The sequence below is a fragment of the Coffea eugenioides genome, chromosome 8 (assembly GCF_003713205.1).
Source record: "Coffea eugenioides isolate CCC68of chromosome 8, Ceug_1.0, whole genome shotgun sequence".
Lineage (NCBI taxonomy): Eukaryota > Viridiplantae > Streptophyta > Magnoliopsida > Gentianales > Rubiaceae > Coffea > Coffea eugenioides.
In genome coordinates this window covers 42,738,950-42,762,641 of record NC_040042.1, presented here as the reverse complement: position 1 = coordinate 42,762,641, position 23,692 = coordinate 42,738,950, and the positions used below count along the sequence as shown (strand labels likewise).

At 35.7% G+C, this 23,692-nt stretch overlaps 4 protein-coding genes across 5 annotated transcripts; 2 read left to right on the top strand and 2 right to left on the bottom strand.

Moving 5' to 3' along the window:
• The first annotated feature begins 1,593 nt into the window (after positions 1 to 1,593).
• LOC113781300 (oleosin 1-like) lies at positions 1,594 to 2,636 on the top strand. Its single transcript, XM_027327216.1, has one exon. The coding sequence runs from the start codon at positions 1,710 to 1,712 to the stop codon at positions 2,370 to 2,372; it is 663 nt and encodes a 220-aa protein (XP_027183017.1). The 5' UTR covers positions 1,594 to 1,709; the 3' UTR covers positions 2,373 to 2,636.
• An 834-nt stretch (positions 2,637 to 3,470) lies between these two features.
• Positions 3,471 to 18,817, bottom strand: LOC113781301 (ubiquitin carboxyl-terminal hydrolase 3). 2 transcript variants are annotated; one of them, XM_027327218.1, is made up of 9 exons: positions 18,616 to 18,817; positions 17,715 to 17,846; positions 17,551 to 17,589; positions 16,509 to 16,614; positions 15,787 to 15,845; positions 15,608 to 15,682; positions 15,147 to 15,195; positions 14,437 to 14,513; positions 3,471 to 3,572 (listed from the first exon to the last, which is right to left on the bottom strand). In XM_027327218.1, the coding sequence occupies exons 1-9, from the start codon at positions 18,682 to 18,684 to the stop codon at positions 3,486 to 3,488; spliced, it is 693 nt and encodes a 230-aa protein (XP_027183019.1). In that variant the 5' UTR covers positions 18,685 to 18,817; the 3' UTR covers positions 3,471 to 3,485. The 2 variants fall into 2 exon arrangements, with proteins under 2 accessions (XP_027183019.1, XP_027183018.1); XM_027327217.1 differs by lacking the exon at positions 3,471 to 3,572 and adding an exon at positions 12,971 to 13,313 and having other exon boundaries at positions 18,616 to 18,812.
• On the top strand, positions 11,356 to 12,224 carry LOC113781302 (oleosin 1-like). The gene is made up of 2 exons (XM_027327219.1): positions 11,356 to 11,730; positions 11,820 to 12,224. The coding sequence occupies exons 1-2, from the start codon at positions 11,456 to 11,458 to the stop codon at positions 11,971 to 11,973; spliced, it is 429 nt and encodes a 142-aa protein (XP_027183020.1). The 5' UTR covers positions 11,356 to 11,455; the 3' UTR covers positions 11,974 to 12,224.
• A 605-nt stretch (positions 18,818 to 19,422) lies between the features above and the next one.
• On the bottom strand, positions 19,423 to 23,670 carry LOC113779821 (probable enoyl-CoA hydratase 2, mitochondrial). Its single transcript, XM_027325558.1, has 8 exons — positions 23,335 to 23,670; positions 21,863 to 22,032; positions 20,796 to 20,870; positions 20,569 to 20,659; positions 20,425 to 20,476; positions 20,035 to 20,138; positions 19,881 to 19,957; positions 19,423 to 19,792 (listed from the first exon to the last, which is right to left on the bottom strand). Exons 1-8 carry the CDS (start codon positions 23,546 to 23,548, stop codon positions 19,616 to 19,618), a joined length of 960 nt encoding a protein of 319 aa, XP_027181359.1. The 5' UTR covers positions 23,549 to 23,670; the 3' UTR covers positions 19,423 to 19,615.
• Positions 23,671 to 23,692: the final 22 nt, after the last annotated feature.

Here is a 23,692-nt window from a genome sequence, read left to right as displayed (position 1 = left end):
ATGTACATAAGTATGTCTAAATCTTTTGATAAAAGGTTACTTTTTTATTGATAAAAACAAGAAGCTTTTTTCTGAGAGATTGGCAATTTTTGCATGATGAGCTAAACAATGCGCAATCTTATTAGCCTTTCTTGGAACCTAAAGTACATTTAAAACATGTTGATCTAATAAAACCAAGTGAATATCCTCAAACATCAGGGTTAAACTAGATAGAAGGTCTTCCTTATCATTGATAAACTTGATAATTGAAGACGCGTCATCCTCTAAAATAAAACTTTGAATACTTGAGGGAAGAAAGGTTTTTTAAATTGACAACAGACTTCGAGTTGGTTCAGGAGACTCTGTTCGTATTTGGGACGATAGTTGGCTTCTACAGCCAGAGTTATTCCGTATCTATTCTCCCCCAACGCTGCTTGATAGGAATATTCGAGTTTCGAAATTTATTAATCATAAATCTCATTATTGGAATTCGACTCTGATTGATGCTATTTTCGGAAGAATGAAACAGACTTAATCGAGAGTATACCTGCCGCACAACAAGATTTGGAAAAAGCTCTGAGGCCTTTAATATTCCAAGCAAAACAAAGCACCTGCTATGGAAAATCATCCACAATTCATTACCTTCCTATAATAATCTTCAAAAGCCAGGTATTCATGTGGCTAACTTCTGCCCCATCCATAATGGGGGTCTGGTGGAGACCCATATCATCTTTATTTTTTTTTTCAACGTCCAGCATCAATTCAAATTTCTTCAAATTTTCAACATCTTTTCATCAATATTATTTTTATTATTAAGTAAGAGAGGGAGATAAGATTTAAGAAGTTGAAATGAGAAAAAGAGGAAATTGAATCAAGACTCGGGAATTAAAAGGTTTACAAATAGTGTTAAACTTACACCGCGCGACATTTTGAAAGAAAATTACTACATAGCATCTTGTTTTGAATACAGTGACAGATTCCCGGCATATGGTATCCAAAGGTAATTGCAGAATTCCAGGGAAATCTTGCCATGATATTCAAGGCAAGCAAATAGTTCAACATTACACGATACGGGCTTTAGTAGAATGATTTCTAAAACCTCAGGTAGATATTTGTGAATTGTGATCCTTACAAACCTCAGAAAAGGGCCAAATTCACTTTAGTAGTATGAAAGGCTATTGGCTTTTGCATTAGCACTTTCTCCTTTCTTTCATTCTTTCTTCAAAGCCAAAGACACAGCAAGAATTTATTTCTCAGTTTTGAACTTCCTATTGAGGAGCTGACATCAATTAAGCACATCTTCTTTGTTCACTTTTTCATTGCATCAAAGGATATATGCATCAAAAAACAAATAGTAACAGCCTAAAGCCATTAAGCAGGTCTACAATGTCCCCCCACAACCCTGATATTATGAGACGACAATCTTCCATCCACCTCCCAGTGTTTGGTTTCCCTTGCTATATGTATTTATTATCAGCCCGGAAAACATACGGGCCAGCCACCCAGACCATCCATTTCATGCACCGTACACGTAACACTCGGCCCTCCCCTCACGTGACTCCACCCCGACAAGCCAGCCTCGGTTGTATTAATAATTTGTTATGTTACATACACATCAATTATCACACCAACTACTCCACTGTCTCCGTTTTCCCTTCTCAGATTCACATCCCACCTCCATTTCCATCCATTCTACCGAAAATCCCAACAAAAAATTGAAGGAAAAAAAAATGGCAACCCGCCCTGACCAGCCGCAGACACAGCGCTCATCTAGTCAGGCGGTAAAAACCACCACAGCAGTCGCCGTGGGGGGTTCACTTATGTTTCTGTCGGGGCTGATAGGCCTAGTTTTGGCAACGCCCCTTTTGGTGATTTTCAGTCCTGTGCTAGTCCCAGCTGCTGTAACCATCTTTCTGATTCTTGCAGGGTTCTTTGTATGTGGAGGTCTTGGCGTAACTGCTAGCTTTATTTTCTATTGGATGTTCAGGTATGCAACTGGGAAGCACCCCATCGGTGCAGATCAGCTGGATCGTGTGAGAGAAAAGATTGCTCGTGCCAGCTTTATTTTCTATTGGATGTTCAGGTATGCGACCGGGAAAAACCCCATTGGTGCAGATCAGCTGAATCGTGCGAAAGAAAAGATTGCTGATGCAGCTAAGGAGATGAAGGACAAGGCTGAAGATTTTGGGCGCCAGGAAGCTAAGGAGATGAAGGACAAAGCTGAACAATTTGGGCAGCAGGTAGCTAACGAGATGAAGGACAAAGCTGAACATTTAGAGGAGATGAAGGACAAAGCTGAAAATTTTGGGCAGCAGGCAGCTAAGGAGATGAAGGACAAAGCTGAAAATTTTGGGCAGCAGGCTCTGCAGCAGATTAAAGGTTTCCGAGCTTGAGATACTTGATGGAATATTGTGCAAGCAATTGATGTATGATGATGCATGAATAAACTTTGTGCTCTAATTATGGGGGATTGTGACTTTTTATGTTTCCTAGTTAATCGGCGAATTAATTGTTGTTGTGACTGTTGTAGAGAGTGGGGATGGGTTGCTGTTTCTCTCAACTCAGCTTGCTCTGTGAGTTTGTAGTTGGATGTGTCGTTTCATGTGTGCTAAAACATTTGTGTTTCTTTTAGGCTTCTAACTCCATGCTTTTTCTTTTTCTTTTTTTTTTGGTTATTTTTTCTATGATTAATTTGTGGGGTTTTTTTTTTCATTTTAACTTTGTTGAACTTGGATTATTAGTTTGTAAGCTAGGATCGAATATCTTTGATTGAAAGAGAGTACCACCATTTTTTAAACAAAAATTCCGCTAAGCTACAACTTTTGAGATCTTGGATTATGTTACGGAAGTGTTAGACTAGAATCTTGTATTAATTGTGGCGATATTTGACTTGCTTGTGGGCGGTAGAAATGAGGGAGATTGTAAGTAAGAGTAGGAGGTTTTGCAACAATCAACTCATTGCCGCTATTGCTACTCGCTGTTATTAACACCCCCGTTCCCATGAATTTCTGCCACTACTGCCATTGGATATTTTCGACTCCTTCCCAGGCGAACTGCGGTCGAGAATTGCCGATGGCAATTGTAAAGGTGAGCCCCTTCCAATGAATCTCTGCCACTATTGCCAAACTGGCTATTGTCGATCTCTCTCCTAGGTGAAAATGAAGCAAATTTGCCCTACAAATTGCTGCAGCATCGAGTTGAGAGTACTGAAGAAAATTTGGCAGTAACTAGTCATCATCATTTACTTATCAGGCAAACATATAACTTGCTAGTTTTGTGAGTTACAGCTGACTTCTTCCAGAGCATAATACTTCTAGTAGAACTGATTCTGTTATTACATGCTTCTTCCAGGGCTTAATAATTCTAGTAAAACTGATTCTATCATTACATGTAATAACGAGCGCAAAATAACAGTCCTCAAGGTTTAGGCCAAGAAACTTATAGAGCCAGGTGGGTCAACTTCTCAATGGCAGCAATGGATGTTCATGTTGCATCGTCTATTCTCCTCAAACCCTTTTAGAAATGGCCATCACATTGAAGTTGAGTGAATCTGGGTTTTTCTCAATCATCTTCCGAATAACCTTAGCTGCATCCTGCAGTGACAATCGATGTGATTAACTCAGAAAGAGAAGTTGAAAGTCCAGCTTTAACTGTGATGTGATTAACTCAGAAAGAGAAGTTGAACGTCCAGCTTTGACTGAAGCATAAAAACAGTCGTTTCGTAACTGAAACTAGGGAAACAGACGACTTTCGAATCATGTGGGCACGAGCAGGCAGACAGAAACTAGGAAGCAGACAACTTTCGAGTCGTGTGGACATGAGCAGGTAGAAACTAACATAAAATCCAGTTGACTAAGCATTGGATAGGCTGATAGCTCCTTTCTATCGGATATGCCGGCCGTGCAAAACTATCCAATATATTTAACCCATTCCCTAATTGCATTCCCTCGTATCATGTTAACAACACACCAAGAAGATACTTAACAGGGTAACTGAAAAGTGACAAAATTGCACATAACATCAAAGAAGTTCATCTAAAAGAGGAAAAAGTAGAACATGGACCAGTCAATGCTCAACACGAGTTCAAGCTTCAATGGATATTATATAGTACAGCATCACTATTCTGTTGGCAAGTAGTTGAACTTCTAATAATCTTGCTCCTTTGTACTACCCAATCCTCGTTACAACCCAACAGCTATCCAAGAGAGCAATTGAGAAATCTTCTCCATATCATCTAAAATTTGAGTTTGATTCTTTCGTTCTGTCTTTGGTTTATACAATTATTTCTCAGAACATGTTCAAAAATGTATATTACCATTTAGCTTAGATTGCCCAGAATAAACCATAAAAACTTAAAAGACCCTGCTCACATTCGACAACTCTGGGGAAAAGAATCAAGCTACTCAAAGCTCGAGTAAGGCATCTGTATCAGGTCAGGTATTTATGACAAAGAAGGCAAAATATATTGTACATTGACAATTCTAACTCACAACATAAATAGCTGCATAAACAAACATCTTTTCTACTGCGGGAGAACAATTCTCCCCCAACGCTGCTTGATAGGAATACTCGAGTTTTAGAACTTATCAAACATAAATGTCATTGTTGGAATTAGACTATGATTGATGCTATAATTGGCAGCATGAAACAGACTTAATTGAGAGCATATTACCTCCCGCACGAACAAGCGTGAAAGACTGATGGACCTGGCATTACTCTGCAAATGACAAGTTTTCTATAAAAAACGTGTATCACGTGATAATGGATTCAAACGTCATACTGGCAGGGCAGTGGGAGAAACAAAAAAGCAACAGCTTAGGTATCGACAAGATTCGGAAAAGGCTCCGGGACCGAGACCTATAATATTCCAAGCAAAACAAAGCACCTGCCAAGGAGAATCATCCACAATTCATTACCTTCCTCTGATAAGTGATAACCTTCAAATGCGAGGTATTCATGTGGCTAACTTCTGCCCCATACGTAATGGGCCTAGTGGAGACCTATATCATCTTTTCTTTTCTTTTTTTATCAATTTTATTCATATTATATTAAGTAAGAGAGGGAGATGAGATTTAAGAAGTTGAAATGAGAAAAAGAGGAATTGAATCAAGACTGAGGAATTAAATGTTTACAAATAGTAAAACTTACACGGACATTTTGAAAGAAAATTACATATCATCTTGTTTTGAATACAGTGACCGATTCCCTACATACAGTATCCAAGAGTAATTCCAGACAAATCTTGCCATGAAATTCAAGACGGAAAAATGATCAATTTCGCCCCTAAACTTTTTTTGAGGATCGATTTAATCCTTAATTTTTATTTTGGCCAATTTAATACATAAACTTAATTTTCGGATCCAATTAAAACCTTCTACAGCACGGCACGTGCCACTACCTAAAAGCAATTTGACTTTTAATTTAACAATTAAATAAGAGTACCAACCTCCATTACTAACCACCTCCATTACCAACCTCCATTAGCACCCACCTCTCTCCACCACCCACCTCCTTCTCCTCGTACCCTTCTCCTTCCACCTCTCCCCACCCTCTTTCACTCACCTTTGAGTTTATATTATAATTGAGAAAGTTGAAGAGGAAATCTACAAATGCTTTCTGGCTCAAGTAAAAATAGCATAAATATGCAAATTTTATCACATTTGCTACCATTATGGCTGATGGACAAAACAAGTCTCAGCCATTTGCGCAATCGTTGCTGGAGCATTTGTTAGCCACAATTGCTGCATTGTCATAATCATCACTCCGGCCTTTGGCTAATGTTCACCCTCTGCTTTCACACTAATAGTTTCACAATTTCTAAAAATAGTCTTAGGTGGCGTTTCGTAACAGGGTTTCGAAATGGAGAATTGGAATAAACCCCATAATTGTTGTTTGGATTACTACTATCCGAATCGGGATTTTGAAATCATACCTAAAAATTTAGAATTCCTCAATTTCCTAGTAACTTGAAGGGTTTTGGACAAAACCCAAGTCTGATTCCCATTTACAAATGGGACCCGTCCCGCCACCCATTAAAAAATTAATATATAATTACGTACATATATATAATTATGTATATAATATCTATTATAATTATAATGTTTTATTATAATTATATATTTTATTATAATATTAGTATAATTATATAATATATTTATAATTATTATATAGACATATATAATATATTATATAATTATATATTATAATTATTTAATTAAATGTAATTATATTTATATAATATATATTATAAATTTATTAATATTATATACTAATATATTTATATTATTGATATATATTTATAAATGTATATTATATGTGCATATAATTATAATATATACGTGTATATATAATAATATATTATATAATTATTTTTATTTTTATTATTATAAATATAATTATCACTTGAACTATTAAAATCAAGTTTGACTTTAAAGTACAAATATAATATATTCAATATTCATTTATCACTTTAATTTGAAACTTATTGACTTTATTGTTTTAATCAAGAATTATACCTGTTTTCCCAAGTTAATAATTTATAAGATATTTATTTTAGGATTAAATCATTTTTCACTCAAGATTCTAAGATTATAGCTTAGGAGCACTCCATTGGTCCTCTTTTTAATTAATTAAACTCTAGGTTGTTTGTAAATTAAATTTTATTCCAGTACACCAGTCCCTCAAATTTTATAGTCTTTAAATTATTTGTAAAGACAGTATTAAGTAATTAGAAGCCAATTTAATTATCATGAGTTTTCCTCTCATTAGCTTTAGTTTAACTCTACTTGTGGAGCTATATATAACCATTAAATCTCAGACTAACCGTAACTATCATTTATGAAAGCTTACAAAGTTGAAAATTAGAGGAAATGCTGGTTAAAAGTTGGTTCCTCACGGTTAGCATCTTAGCAAAGTGCATTCGGGAACAAAAGGAAAGGCAGCTTTGCCATCCTCGGGTGTTTTGATCATAATTGGAGCTACGCTTATCGGATTGAGGCGAATTTTATAGCGTTTCGAAGCTAAGACCTAGACCTACATTTTCTATGAAGACATCGACATCCAGTTATCGCGTTTTCAAGGCCAAAATGGGACGGTCAGAAGCACAATCTGTTTCATTTCTCGGACAGCAACCAAAACTAGTAACGTTACTTCAAGCTTTCGGCGAAAACGCTATTCTTTCACTTGCTTAAAGCTCTAACTATTTAAAGTACATTCAGTCCAGCATAAACCAAGACAAAGAGCATCTAGTTTCAACAGATTATTCAACCCAACAGCCACGCACAACAATCTGACATCAGCTAAGACATTGGACAACTAAAGCTTCCAGCAGTGCCGCAGTTTAATATGCAACATTTTTACCATAACTCCTTCAATTTTAACTCCAGCTCATCATGCCAAATACAAGTATTAAACTACCCAGTAACTTTAGATATCAGATGTGAAAGTTTACAGAGTGGAGTTTGAAGGAAAAACTGATCAGAGGTTTAACTCTCTCTCTCTCTCTCTCTCTCTCGGCCTTGATAGAAAGCTTCGGACAACAATTAATCTTTTAGCAAGAAATTCCTCCATTAACTACTTCATTTCATACCCAAATCTAACATGCATGCCAAAACTAAAATATTATGCAATGAACTAAGCCTCAACGTAGGAGTTTAGAACCAAAATATATAAAGAAACTTGGACATTTCTATCTTTCCTCCTTCGGCCAGCATAGCAGAAACTTCCAACTATTTCCTTCAACCAAACTTAGTTTTTCTTAGCTACAATCCAACATGCAACCTTAATATTCAAGTGTACTGAATAACTAAGAGGTTATTACGGAAAATTTTCTTTATTTATGGGCTGCAACTCAACAACAACTCTCGGTTCCCTCCATTTCTGTCCAGTTCTCATCTCTTTCTCCTTTATCAGATTTCTCCTCGGTTAAAACTCATTATGCCTTGCTAAAACTAACATGAAGCCCATATATTCAGTTATATCCAAGAAATAAAAGGGTGGTTACAAGATTCTTACCTTTTTCTGCTAAGTTTTACTAGTGGCAGATTGCTCCTGCTCCTAGTTTCGGTTCCTCCTCACTATGGTAGCTGATATGTGAAATTCTAAGTTAGCTTCCTCCTCTTATCACTCACTCAGCTCTCTTACTCACTCGGTTGTGGCTGGAAGGAACCAGAAATGCTCCTTCACTCTCACTCTTTCTCACGGTTTTGGGTATGAAGAAGAAAGAAAGCCTCGTTCTCTGTTTTCTTTTCCTCTCACTCGGTTGGATTTTTGTGATAAAATGGTGTGACCGAATCTCTCTCTCTCAGTTTTGTTCCTAATGCTTGGTTGGTAGGAAGAGAATTAAGCGTACTTCTTCACTCAGCTGATCACTCAATGTTTCTCCATTCGGTGGCCGATCATTCCAAGTTCCTCTCATTCGGTCGCTGCTTACTCAGCAGTTTCGGTGGTAAGTTCCTTCCTGGCAGCTGTCCAAATAAATGTTTCCCACCGCCCAACTATCAAACAACTCCTACTCCTTTTTCCTTTCCACCGTTTAGACAGCAGATAGTTGCCTTGCTTCCATTCGGTTCCTGTTTTGTCAAAATTCTAGTAGCTTGTTCCTTAATTGCATGGTAGTTTAACCGAATCCCCAAGATTAGTTCGGTCCTTTAATTTTAGTTCATTTATTTGCTACGAGGCCATAATTTTATTGTCTCACACGTTGACTCAAAATTTCGTTTGTTCTAATTTATATGTACCTTAAAAATTTTCGCCATGTGACATACGTAGATTTTCACACTTTTGATTTTAAAGAAATTTGACTAAACGTGCAACTGATTCAACTATAATGACACAATTACATTATACATATTATATGTTTATTTAACTCCTAATAATTTTAATTTTTTTTTTCTACACCATTCTAGGATATTTCTAAATTCTCAATTTTTATAAAAATTCAATTAAGCATTTAATTTAACCACATATTCGTTATATGTTATATTTTCAATATCAAGGTAAATAAAATAAATGCAAAGCACACACGTAATTTTCTCGAGTTCTCACATCCTTCCCCCCTTAACAAAATTTCGTCCTCGAAATTTCGTACTTTTAATCGTTAAAACTTTCAAGTATTCTTTTCGAATTTTATCTTCCATTCGAAGCTCACACTCACAATTGACGCTTCCTTAAAGTCGATAACACTATCCTTAGATTCTATTCATGATCTTCCTTCTTAATTCTCCATTGATAGTATCCTTGTCAAAAATCTATCTTAGAAAACACCATTGGCCCTTGCAACAATTATAACATCGTTATAAGCTTAACTTTCAATCTATAATAAAAATTATATTTAACATATAATATACTTTATAATATATAATATTAGTATAATTAATATTTATATATATTACATAATTATATAATTATATGATAATATATACATATACATATATAATATATTATAATTATATATTTTATTATAATATTAGTATAATATATAAATAAATATTATAATTATTTAGTTAAATATAATTATATATTATATATTATACATTTATTAATATTGTATAATAATATATTTATAATATATATTTATATTTATAAATGTATATTATATGTGCATATAATTATAATATGTACATGTATATAATATTAATAAATTATATAATTATATTTATCTTTATTATTTTAAATATAATAATAGATAATAATAATTATATTTAATATATAATATACATTATATTTATGTAAAATATTAGTATAATTAATATTTATATATGTTATATGATTATAATTATATATTTATATTATAACATTTGTATAATTATATTTAATTATATATAATATTTAATTTAATTAGTTACAAACTTATAATAATGATATTATTAGTTATATGTATAATATAATGTATATTAATCTATGTAATATAATTAATATTATCAATTAACTAATAATTATACATGTTTACTAATAGAAATTATTAATTAGTTATACTAAATTAACTAATACATTTATACTAATATATTTAATTAATAAAAATTTCTTATATCCCATTTATAAAGAGGCAACGAACCAAACATCAATTATAGTAATGATATACATTCCTGGCACTGAACCGAACAAATGTATTGGAATGATTTATTCTATTCCAAATCCAGGATGAATGATTTCGAATCCGAATCCGATTCCAACACGCGAACCAAACGCCACCTTAGTTTTTCTACCGGTTTGCCGAAGATGTTTTGAATTTATCAAACGCATTTCAAAGCAAATTGCTTGTGTTGCTGTAAAATCCGGTGGGATTGGTAGCTAGTAGAAAGAGGCTATTTATCGTTTGTTGGAATGCACTTTGAATTTGTTGAATGCCTTATCAATTGTTGAAATGGATGATGTGACGTAGGGGAGGGGAGGGGAGGGGAGGCAGCGGTGGCTATGGCAACGTGAGGTTAGGTAGGGGAAGGGTTAAGAAGTTAATTAAAAATTTTTAAAATCTTAAAAAAGTTTTAAATTTTAAAAATACCTCAAATATTATTGATTTTTTTTAATTTACTTTTAGTTTGATTACAGTTTATACCTAAAGTTCCTAAAATATCCTTATTTAACTATTAAATTAGAAATCCGATTCCTTTTAAGTGGTGGCACTGACGCAAAGGAACTTAATTGGATTCAAAGATTAAATTTAAGAAATAAATTGATCAGAAATGAAAGTTAAAGACTCAATGGACTCTAGAAAAAAAGTTCAGGAATGAATTTGGTCATTTTTCCTATTCAAGGCAAGCAAATACTACAACATTACACGATATGGGCCGTTGCTCAAATACTATAAAATCTAGTTTATCAATAAAATCATCTATTACTTCCAAAAATAAACTACAACATTACACGATATGGGCTCTAGTAGAATGATTTCTAAAACCTAAGGTAGATATTTATGATCCTTACAAACCTCTCAGAAAAGGGCCAAATTCATTTTGCTTACACGATATAGATACAGCAAGAATTTATTTTTCAGTTTTGAACTTCCCATTCAGGAGCTGACATATCAATTAAGCACATCTTCTTCGTTCACTTTTTGCTAGTAAAGTAGTAAAGGATATATGCATCACTGCATCTAAGGATGTATACATCAAAAAACAAATAGTAACAGCGTAAAACCGTGAAGCAGGTCTACAACCGAATATTATTATTATCACCCAGGAGACGACAATCTTCCATCCACATCCCAGTGTTTGGTTTCCCTTACTAGATTATCAGCCCGGAAAACATACGTGTCAGCCACCCAAACAATCCATTTCATGCACCGTACACGTCACACTCGACCCTCCCCTCACGTGACACCACCACGACCAGCCAGCCTTGGTTATATTATTTTATTACACACACATCCTTTTCCACACCACCAGCTCCATTCTCTCCACTTTCCCTTCTCAAATTCACATCCCAACTCCATTTCCATCCATTGTACTGAAAATCCCAACAAAAAATTGGAAAAAAAATGGCAACCCGCCCTGACCAGCCGCAGACACAGCACTCAACTAGTCAGGTGATAAAAACCACCACAGCAGTCACCGTGGGGGGTTCACTCATGGTTCTATCGGGGCTGACACTGGCTGGAGCAGTGATAGGCCTAGTTTTGGCAACGCCCCTTTTGGTGATTTTCAGTCCTGTGCTAGTCCCAGCTGCTGTAACCTTCTTTCTGATTCTTGCAGGGTTCTTCATCTCTGGAGGTCTTGGCGTAACTGCCACCTTTATTTTCTACTGGATGTTCAGGTATGCGACTGGAAAGCACCCTATCGGTGCAGATCAGCTGGATCATGTGATAGAAAAGATTGCTCATTTTAGCTTTATTTTCTTTTCAGGTATGCGACTGGGAAGCACCCCATCGGTGCAGATCAGCTGGATCGTGCGAGAGAAAAGATTGCTCATGCAGCTAAGGAGATGAGGGACAAAGCTGAACATTTTGGGCAGCAGGCTCAGCAGCAGATTAAAGGTTCCCCAGATCAAGATACTTGATGGAATATTGTGCATGCAATTAATGTATGATGATGCATGAATAAACTCTGTGCTTTAGTTAGCCGGGATTGTGACTTTGTATGGATCGGCGACTTAATTGTTGTTGTGACTGTTGTAGAGAGTGGAGATGAGTTGCTGTTTCTCTCAAGTCAGCTTGTTCTGTGAGTTTGTCGTTGGATATGTCGTTTCATGTGTGCAAATATATTTGTGTTTCTTTTAGGCTTCTAATTCCAAGCTTTGTCCTTTTTCTTTTTTCTTTTTTTTGGTTATTTTTTCTATGATTAATTTGTGGGTTTTTTGCATTTTAAATTTGTTGATCTTGGATTATTAATTTGTAAGCTGGGATCGAATATCTTGATTGAAAGAGAGTACCACCATTTTTTTAAACAAAAATCCCGCAAGGCTAAATCCCGCAAGGCTGCAACTTTTGAGATCAATTATGTTACGGAAGTGTTGGACTAGAATCGTGTATTAATTGTGGCTCGAAGTGGCAATATTTGATTTTGACTTGCTTGTGGCGGTAATTGTAAGTAAAAGATTTTGAGTTCAAAATTCCTTTCCCTTATATTGCCGTGAACTGAGTATTGTTCACGGCTCAGATTGGGCATAATGTCAATGTCAGTTCGAGGTTTGTCAATTCAAATTTCTTAAAGAAAAAATGTAAGTTTAAATTCAAGTTTAATTTAAATTTGGAAAGAATAACAAATTTTGCAACATCAGGCTAGAACCAAAATGTTGGCAACAATCAACTCATTGCCCGTTCCCCTGAATTTCAATGAATTTCTGCCACTACTGCCATTGGATATTTTTGACTCCTTCCCTGGCTAACTGCCGTCGAGAATTGCCGAACGGCAAGTTTAAGAATTGCCAGTGGCAATTGCGAAGGTCAGCCACTTCCAATGAATCTCTGTCACTATTGCCAAACTGGCTATTTGTCGATATCTCTCCGAGGTGAAAATGAAGCAAATTTGCCCTACAAATTGCTGCAGCATCGAGATGATTGTACTGAAGAAATTCTGGCAGTAACTAAGTCATCATTTACTTATCAGGCAAACGTATAACTACTTAGTTTTGTGAGTTACAGCTGACTTCTTCCAGGGCTTAATAATTCTAGTAAAACTGGTTCTGTCATTACATGTAATTACGAGCGCAAAATAACAGTCCTCATGGTTTAGGCCAAGAAGCTGGTAGAGCCAGGTGGGTCAACTTCTCAATGGCAGCAATGGATGTTCATGTTGTATCGTCTATTCTCCTCAAACCCTTTTAGAAATGGCCATCACGTTGAAGTTTAGTGAATCTGGGTTTTTCTCCATCATCTTCCGAATAACCTCAGCTGCATCCTGCAGAGACAATCGATGTGATTAACTCAGAAAGAGAAGTTGAACGTCCAGCTTTAACTGAAGCATAAAAACAGTCGTTTAGTAACTGAAACCAGGGAAGCAGACAACTTTCGAATCATGTGGACATGAGCAGACAGACAGAAACTAGGAAGCAGACAACTTTCGAGTCGTGTGGACATGAGCAGATAGAAACTAACATAAAATCCAGTTGACTAAGCATTGGAGAGGCTGATAGCTCCTCTCTATCGGATATGCCGGCCATGCAAAACTATCCAAGATATTTGACACCAGGTCCACCCATTCTCTAATTGCATTCCCTCGTATCCTAAACTCCCCATGTTAACAACACAGCAAGAAGATACTTAACAGGGTAACTGAAAAGTGACAAAATTGCACATAACATCAAAGACGTTCATCTAAAAGAGGAAAAAGTAGAACATGGACAAGTCAATGCTCAACACGAGTTTAAGATATCTCTGCTCGTAGCTTCAATGGATATTATATACAGCATACACTATTATGTTGGTACGTAGTTGCACTTCTAATAATTTGGCATACAGTCGTATTCTGATCTTACTCCTTTGTGCCCAATCCTCATTACAACCCAACAGCTATCCAAGAGAGCAATTGAGAAATCTTCTCCATATCATCTAAAATTTGAGTTTGATTCTTTCATTCTGTCTTGATTTATACAATTATTTTTCAGAACATGTTCAAAAATGTATATTACCATTTAGCTTAGATTGCCCAGAATAAACTATAAAAACTTAAAAGACCCTGCTCTCATTCAACAACTCTGGGGAAAAGAATCAAGCTACTCAAAGCTCGAGTAAGGCATCTGTATCTGGTACTTATGACAAAGAAGGCAAAATATATTGTACATCGACAATTCTAACTCACAACATAAATAGATGCATAAACAAACATCTTTCCTACTGCAGGAGAATACAATTGTAAAAACACCCAAAATGTTTTGAACAAAAAAAATGGCGTATAGTGGCATTAAGCTTTGTCTGAGATTAGTTTCTTTTCCACCAACTGTCATCCCCATTCATGCAATGTGTTGTACATGCTCCTATCCAAGCACCAGAATTATAAAAAGAAGAGAAAGAAGTAACATTACATGCAACAAGCTGCTTGAAGAGGAAGAACCATGTGAAACTGGTCCGGACCTCCTTCCATCAAGCTCATAAAGTTGTCCTGTATAAGGCTTCACACGTTACATCTATGTTTAACTTGTTCAAACAGCTATATCACAAAGTATGCTAAGTATGACTAGGAAAAGTACATGGACCATGTCAAACAGGGAACAATTTCCTTTAGATAATATAACCAACATTTGAAACTAATTGGGCATTATCAATTCAAACAATTTGCAAGAGTGAAAGAAAAGCAACAATTGCAAGCATGTAGAACCTTGCAACTACCGTGGAAATGACTGCAAGCTCCTAAACCAGTTTTCTGAGCTTTTAGAACATGTGATCGTAAGATGTTTCAGTGAACCATAGACATTATAGGCCTTATAGCAGAAAATACAAACTCAGTACTCAATTAGCCCAAAAGGACTTCACAAGTCCAAGAGGAAATTGAATAGCAGATATGTTTTGGGAATAGAATAGAGAAATACTTGAAAACTAGTGGACTGCAGATGCAGTAAAGCCAATTTTGAGCAATGAATAATTTAGCCTGAACTGCGTGTGCTTTCAACTAATAAGATGTTGTATCTGATTTAGTAATAAAAGGTATACTCAAGAAGATAAACAAATATTTACAGAGCAAGAGGAGTGGGGAAAGGGCATGCGTATATATGGAAGGCAAAATGGAAAGACTTACCATTCACACATGTGAAACAAATAAAATGGGTGTCCACGTTATCTCTAGCCTGTAAATGGAAACTTGTCAGACGAAGACAGAATCTCCTTTGAACAACTTAAAAGTAGCTAAAAAAGAAAGAACATTTCAGAATGTTTGCCACCAAATTGCAAAAGTAAATAAATTTATGAATAAATGAATAAAGAAATAACATAGAACATATGTAGTCAAGCCACATTAGAAAGTTAGTAGAAAAACTAATTAATGAAACAGGAAAAACTAGTTGACAAATGCTTATAGGAATCTCCTTTTCCTTTGGTTGAAGACTAGGAACTATACTCATATTGTCAAAAGATCTAATTACCATGTTCAAAATTTTCAAATGCCAGAAAAATATTTACTAGGTAAAGTATATAATTATTCGCCTTTTTCGCAATGATTCACTTGAGTAAAAAGATAGAGATGTTTGCCAAATTCTTGACCTCTGTGTCACCACCACTAGCAGCCACAGAATGAGCAACTTCCATTTCTTTGTCATTTTCAAGGAATGCTGCACGCTGCCAGAATAGTAAATATACTGTTAAGCACATCAAAGCAAATCCACTGGATAAGCTTGCATTAAAATTTCATTTCTAAAAGAAAAAATAAGTAAGATTAAGACCTCCTCTGGGTTCATGTTTGCTGTAGTTTTAAAGAACTTGTCCAGGTATGAGCCCTCAGCTGCAATCAACAGAAAGCAACAGAAAGAGAAAATAGATCAAGACAAGATCACAGCTTCAAAATAAAAGGAATTCTAAATTTCGGTTACCTTACCATTTGTAGCACAAATTGGCCTTAATATTCTTGTTTACAAGGCAAAACAAATTCAGAACTACTAATTACGAGTGGACACGCCATTTTCACTTTTAACTCCACAGGTAGAAGTACAGAATATCATCTGTTTGCAAACATACTTTTCATTGAGATGCATATTATAGGCCTAACCTTGTCGTGTAGTAATCACGCCCATGCAATGCATCCTTAGCTTTTAGTAAAATTACCTTCTCTATGGACAATTCTTTTGCATCTATGACATTACTCCTCAATAGATTGGGTAAACTCAGCATCTTACAGTACACAAAATACAATCTGGGAGGAGATGAAGAAATCATGAGGAAATCTATTGGCAATTATGACTGCAATGACAGAACACACTAGGGACATATCTAGCCATCTCTTAGGAATACAAAGACTAGCTACCAACAACAATATTCAAAAGGACCAAAACTAGAAAAAATGCAGTCTCTTATGTGTACAATAAAAAGTAATGATATATATGAAGAACACCACAAAGGTTAAATGAATTGGACATGATACTGTTCATCCATGGAATAGAGTACTGACCAAGATTTATCTCTGAAGTAATATTAGCAACGGCGTGAAGAAGCCCAATTGTTCCACAGGCATTTCCGACAGTTTGTTTCATAAAGTATACTCCAGCACTAGGATCCTGCAGGCAGATTATGTGATATGCCCCTTTCCTAGTGTTAATGTAATTACTATAAGATTAATAACACTAAAAACATTTATACTAGCTGTCATATGAAACATGGAATCTAGTTCTAAAAGATACACAGAAAAACTACAATCATTTTCAGGAAAACCAAAAAAAATTGCCAACAATTTCAGAAGACCAACAAAATGTAACATGACTTGAGGAACCCCATGGAGCCATGAAGGGCCAAGGGAGCGCATAGAAGTCAACCATTGAACATGAAATAGTATTAGCAACTGTGGCATCACTGTAGGCATTGCTAAAGACAGAATACTGGACCAAATGTAATATGATCGAGACAACACTGCTTTGACAGGAAAGCAGATTTGAAGAAAAAAGACCTCCCTCCAGAAGAAACGGTACAGCAGAATAAAGCTTTTGCATGAGTGAATACGTTTGCAAGAGAATGCAGTGGTTTTGCCAAAATTGTCATATGCACTTCTAAAATCAAAAGAAGTGAGTCCTAGATGCTAACATACAATGAAGCCACTTAAAATGTGTTAAAAAACTTTTGTTTTATCTAAGAAGCAGGCTTAGATGACTCCAGTGTAAGGCAACTGTAAGGCCACCTGTCAAGTTTGAATCTCACAATAATTTTTTCATCCAAGGATGAACTGGTACTGCTCATCTGCATCCAACCCATTTAAAGGCCTACACACAAACAACTTACAAAAGCTGGTTTGAGGCTTTTGTTTTCTTGTTCAAATGATTTCAGCCAACTGATGACTAAAAAGCCCTGAAACTCTTAGTTTTCCACTTAATTGACGAGCACACTGCCTTCTTGCTACTAGCAAATTTTGCAGATAATACAACATAATAAAACATGACAGCTTTGGAATAAAAAAGGAGAACAGACATAAAAAAAAAAGAAGAGAATTTCTGTAAACTAACCTTGATCAAGCTGTCTTTTTTTAGTTTTTCTTCTTCAGTCTGGTAGTACACAATTTCATCCAATATCAGTAAACACAGGAACAACCAACTTCACACATCACCACAGAAAAGAAATACAACATTTACAATAGTAGGACCAAACACAGATTTCACCCACAACGCACCTGTGGCGTGATGGGATACAGAAACAGCACAGCAAGCACTGGCTTTGGAACCATTTCCAAAAGTTCTTCATCCAATCCAAGGACATCACAGCACTCTGCCTCCTCAGGCGAGACACCAAGCCCCCAAAGGAACTGCCAGTAACAAAACCATATTAGATATGCAGCAACAATTTCTCTCTTTCTAATGCTTCTTTAATCTTATATAATTAGTGTGCTCTGCTGTAATTGCTAATACATCCATTTCCCTCAAAATAACTACTTTCTTTAATTTAATAATCTTATCATATTTAATTAAACAGCAACAGTTTAGGTTGAATAACATTATCAATCCGAGAGTAAGGGTCGACCCCATTGGTAAAGCCACCCTTACTCCAGGCCTTATGTGGGAGGTCCACTTTCAGTACTGCCGTTTAACAACCTAACAGCATCAATATGAGGGATGGCCATTGGCCCGATTGGTGTATTATAAAAATATTGAAGAATACGCTTCCGTATTGAAAACAAAAATTAAAACTTACATCTTCCCCAAGATGAAAGTGAATAGCAAAATTAAATCATAGCTCTCCAAAAGCGGGGAAAAAGGAGTTCCATTTTCTTGTAATAACTAGAGTGCCCAGATATAAGATAATGATATTCTTCCATGACAATTAAAAAGAAAAAAAAACAACCTTGGGTTCTTCCTGGAAAAGCAATTAAGAAAATAGTCTGAATACTAGAATTAAATCAATATATAGTTAATTTCAACATAAAAGGAAAACGAATAGGCGAAAAAAAAAAGATTCCGTTTTTAAGTAGCCATTATGGTGCCTAGGTAACGAACAAAACACAATAAGAAAAATCGCACAAAAAATAAGAACTTCAAGAAGTTACTTATAAATTTGAAAAACAGAAAAGGAGGAACCTGGTTCATAACATCAGGGTTGGCTTCAAGTGGAAGCCATCTCTTAGCAGAAGGGCTCTCGTCTGCCATGTTTCTAGGTTTCTCTCTCTTCTTTTTTTTTGGGTTTTAGGCAGCGAATCTTTTGATTTCGAGGAAGGTAAAAGCACCTGATGCTCCCGGTCTGGTGATGGATTGCTTTATATATAGGTTTTGGAAGGGCTTTTAGAGTCCCTGGTCTATCACGGGACCTTTTTATCCTTAAACCGAGTCAGACTTTCTTCTTCCTTTTTTTCTTTTAAACATATATTTAGTGCTTCAAATCTTGGGTTTTTTGGGATAATTAAAAAAAAAAAGCCAAATCATGGAAGTTTGTACCATTCTTTTTAATTTAGTTGCTAGGTTTGAATTTTTATGTGACAGTTACTAAAGGTTGCTTGGAAGTTGATTTTCTCGAAATTAATTTCCCTATTACTGGGAAAGCCAATAAAAACATTAATATATTTTAAATTTGAACATTAAAAATGACAACAAATTGTGGAATAACCCCAATGTTGGTCATTTGTTCATTTTCTTGTGATCAAGAATTGTTTTTTTTTTTTAATGGCGGCAAAATTTTTCCATCGTGCTCAATTGCAGAAAGCCAATCTTGTTAAGGCACGACTTATGTCTAGCATAACCCTGCTGATTCATGGTCTTGCACTGAACAAGCTCATTGAATCTCAAACTTTTGCAACTACCATCCATTACCGGTATTTTAAAGATGTGGGAGTTTTGTCAATGTATAGCCTCGTCTTTGTTACAGACATTTACAGCACAAAAGTTGAGAAATCAGCATATAAAGCTTTGATCAACCAATTGAACTTGATGAACCAACCAATTATCCAAAAGCAACAGCTCAATCAGCCCCAAAAAAGGAGTTCCTGGCTTTCATGTACAAAAGCTAATACATGCTTTTACCCCATCTTGGGTTGGTCAAATGCAGCTTTAATCCACATAACTACAATTCTGCATTTTTTAACTTTCATTCACCATTGTAAATTGGCCTTCGTTTCTCAGCAAAGGCAGCTAAACCTTCCAACCGATCTTTCGTGTTCAAAAGCTGCTGATAGCAATCCATCTCAACTGATAAGCCGGATGCTATATCCATCTCAAGGCCCCCATCAATGGCTCGCTTTGCCATCCTTATCGCCAATGGCCCCTGTGATAAAAATTCGAACAAGTTATAGAAATATGATCCTACACACAGCAAATTCATGTTTCTGATTCAAATCACATGTTTAATGTACCTTCTGGTTTATGTCTCGTGCAATTTCAAGTGCCTTTGAGCGAGCTTCACCAGCAGGAACACAGTGATTCACCAGACCTGCAGGATAGTGCAACTCTTATCATTTTTAGCCACTATAACCACTAACAGTGGATAGCAGCTTAAACTAAGCATACCCATCGACAGTGCATCTCTAGCACCAATTTTTTGACCAGTAAATATGATTTCTTTTGCTAGTGATTTCCCAACCAATCTAGAAAGCCGTTGTGTTCCACCAGCCCTGAAAAAGGCTAGAATTTACATCATATGAAAGATTACTGCAAAATATTTTCAGCTACAAAAGAAACCATGAAAGAAGCTAGACATGATTCATACAACATGCAGCAACAAATATGTATACTGAGGTGGGAACTAGTACCATTCTGACATTACTGACACACCAAATCAAGAAACAAGATATGTTTCAAAATGATAAATGTTTAAAAAGATAGATTCAAAGAGATGGCACAAGTAGAGGTAGCATATCCATAAACTAGAACAACATCAACAGCAAATGCAACACAGACCCTGGGATTATAGCAAGTCCTGTTTCTGGCAAGCCAAATACTGCATCTTCCCCTGCATCAGTTATTGTGGACCAATAAATTCACAACAGTACATATAACAACACAAAACAAAGGACTTCAATTTGAAGCTCAATAGATAAATACCACATATCCGGAGATCACATGATAATGCCATTTCCAGTCCCCCACCCAGTGCTGCACCTTCCACAACAGCAATTGTAGGTATATGCAGTCCCTAAAGGCAACACAAGTCTTTATTCAAGAAGAGCTCCACATTAGGGTGGAGGTTATACAGATCTACTCTGACAGCTTTATAGTCAAACAAAACTAAAAACATATTAACAACTTAGTAACAGAGAATGCGTACAAACCTCCAAAAAAGAGAATGTTGATCGCAGAGAATTTACATAATTCTGAATTTCATCTGGAGTCATTGTCTTTCTTTCCTATGGATCCCATTTCAAGCAAAGGCACCATTAAGCAAGTGAACTCTAACAAGATTATGGACTAAGAAACAAGAAAGACCAAAAATGAAATAGACAATACCCTGAAGAAGCACTCATACAGCATATAGAATTTTGCTTGGTAAATTAAATTAGCGGAATATCCATTGTCTGGCTGAGAACAATTCCATAATAACTATGCCATGAAATATTTAACATAAGAAATGCTTTATTACATTTATATCGCTTACAAATCTTCAAGAAGGGCAATTAGCATAAGATTGACCTTGACTTCATTTTTCATTAACAAACAAGTGGTTAATGGGCTTTACAGATCATCACTCTTGAAGCATTTATAATTCAGCTTGCATCATGGGTAGGATTGATTTTGTTTTACTACAATTAAAATTTTGACTCTAACAAGTGTACCTTTCATTGTAACTGAAATATCTTGTTGGCCAATGAGTTGTTTCTCTGGTCATTTTACTTTATAACCTTTGTAGGTGCATATGTTATTGACTAGACACAGTCCTCAAACTCAGCGGAATTCATTCTCTGCTCAACAACGGTCACAATCAAATCTTGGATGCTCATCGCAATGTTTTAGCATCCTTATTGAAGCTAAATCTCTATAAGTTCTGTAAATCACCTATCCAGCTGCCAAGAACCTACTAATGCATTTTTTGACTGTTCCAAAATAGACTTTTATTTTCTAAGCTCCCTAAAGATAATCCTTTTGAAGCCATTCTTATTTAATGAAAACCATAGAACTCCCTTCAAGTAGTTCAAGCCTTGTGACATTTAAATATGCTGTAGGTGGAGAATCATCTTTAAACTCCATTATTGTGGACATTTTTCAAAGATATTGACAAGAGTTTAGGCCTCAGAAATATTATTCTAATCTCACGAATGAAGCTTATACACCTAATAAATAAACTGTTCAACATATACATCACATACTATCAAATCAATCTAAAACTAAAGATGATATTCACCTTTAAATCAGCACCAGCGCAGAACGCTTTGTGAACAGAACTGCAGATCATCAAAACCTTTGCTGAATGATCCTTATTAACAGCTTCTAAGCTTCGCTGCAACCCATGTAACATATCCTTACTTATTGCATTTTTTGCTCCAGGCCTATCCAAGTTAACTTCAACAACTCCTGTAAGCAAGAATATGCTTCTTCAGTATGCACAGTTGGTTACTGAGTTGACAGGACAAGTTTCATTCAAAACATATTTCTTGGTCCAGAAACCCCAAAAGAACATATTAGTAAGTAACTATATTACAGTAAATTACAATTCACCATTTCTTGCAGAGCCCTAATAGACAGCTCAAACTCCAAACAGTCCAAATATAACTTTACCATATGAACTTTTAACAAACCATGATGAGTGACTTAAAAGTACGGGTGAATTATCCTAGTTAAGATTTTCTGATTGTCAGACTTCGGAGAGAATATCATTTCTTTTTACTATATCAGTTCAAGGGATAACGTGAAATCCTTCCTCTCCTTTCTTCACAATAAAAACAATAAAGAGCAACCATCTTTCCTCAGTGTCCCAATTTCAAGTTTAAATAGCTCCATCCAAAGTGAAACCTTTTTCTTATTTTTTTCTCTCACCAATTAGGCCATCTCTTTTCGCAATAAATTTTTTTTCTTTCGATCTGGTAGTTTGCATGGCCAACTTATGTCATTCAGAAATTGGTGTGATGGCACTGGACGGTGAGGAAAGTTTGTAACCAGATGGGCTCTCAATGAAAGGAAGACTGATTACTTATATCAAGATGAAGCAGAAGCTATAAAGCTGGCACTAATCAAGGCATTAGAAGCAGATTGGAGAAACAATATTACCGCAATGTCTCTTGGTAGCAAAGATCAATTCAAAAATTTGTCAGGATGGTTTAATAGCTGCCTTCTTAGAGGACCTCAAGATACTAAGCTCCAAGGTTCACAGTGGTCCTATTAGTTTGTCAACAGAGCTGATAATGCTCTTAGTATTCAAACTGCTAGATATACATTAGAGATTAACCAGCAAATTCAATGGTTCGGGTTAATCCCACTGTGATTAACACAGGCTGTAGAGTAATCTTTGGGCACTTCCTCAATATACTGTAAGGCTTTTGTTAACTGTTCTCTGTATTTTAATACGAGTAGACGTTCTAACAAAAAAGGAAAAAGAACAAAACAAAATGCTGCTAATCCCTCCCTTACTCATGGAGCCTGTAGCAGGCATATGACCCATGACAATAAAGTAAACAAATAATTCCAAAAAAAAAAAAGAAATAGAAATTTGTTTTCCCCGGAAAGAAAAAGAAACAATACAGATTAAAACAATTAAATTAAAGAAACTGAACATTACATCCAATGGGCAAAAGGGCTTTGAAAAAAGATGAACTCAGAGACAAAGATCATATTTTTACCACACTGATGGCTAAAAGCGTGCAAGGAAAATGGAGTTACCGGAATCGGAGTCATCGAGTTTGTGAAGCTTGACGGAATCAGAAGTAGACTGCAAAATCAGGGTTCGAACACTCTGGCGATTCCATTCTTCATGTGGATATATATTGAATTTCTTGAGGTGAAAAAGCAGTTGTTGAGAAGATGAAATGGGCTTCGATTTTTGCTTCAGCCATTGCTGGCCTACTGATTTTGCTACAGCAGGTAAAAAAACCATGGCTTTTCCCTATCTTTCTTTTCTGTTCCTTTTCAGGATTTGTGGAGCCGATTATATGTAGCAGTAAATAGTACTAATCTAATTGGAAAGCAAATCGATAAATTCAAGTATGAAGGATTTCAACCGCACCCTTTTTCTTTTCTT

Bases quoted from the DNA above. Each gene is read 5' to 3' on its own strand.
- LOC113781300 (XM_027327216.1), top strand. From the start codon at position 1,710: ATGGCAACCCGCCCTGACCAGCCGCAGACACAGCGCTCATCTAGTCAG.
- LOC113781302 (XM_027327219.1), top strand. From the start codon at position 11,456: ATGGCAACCCGCCCTGACCAGCCGCAGACACAGCACTCAACTAGTCAG. The intron at 11,731-11,819 runs GTATGCGACTGG...TTTTCTTTTCAG, and splicing joins ATTTTCTACTGGATGTTCAG to GTATGCGACTGGGAAGCACC.
- LOC113781301 (XM_027327218.1), bottom strand. From the start codon at position 18,684: ATGGCAGACGAGAGCCCTTCTGCTAAGAGATGGCTTCCACTTGAAGCC. The intron at 15,846-16,508 runs GTCAGTACTCTA...TGTTGATTGCAG, and splicing joins TACTTCAGAGATAAATCTTG to CTGAGGGCTCATACCTGGAC. The intron at 3,573-14,436 runs GTAATGTTACTT...TTGTCACTGCAG, and splicing joins CTTCAAGCAGCTTGTTGCAT to GATGCAGCTAAGGTTATTCG.
- LOC113779821 (XM_027325558.1), bottom strand. From the start codon at position 23,548: ATGGTTTTTTTACCTGCTGTAGCAAAATCAGTAGGCCAGCAATGGCTG. The intron at 20,871-21,862 runs GTGAATATCATC...TGGGATCCATAG, and splicing joins GCGCTGGTGCTGATTTAAAG to GAAAGAAAGACAATGACTCC. The intron at 19,958-20,034 runs GTATGCTTAGTT...ACTATCCTGCAG, and splicing joins TAGAGATGCACTGTCGATGG to GTCTGGTGAATCACTGTGTT.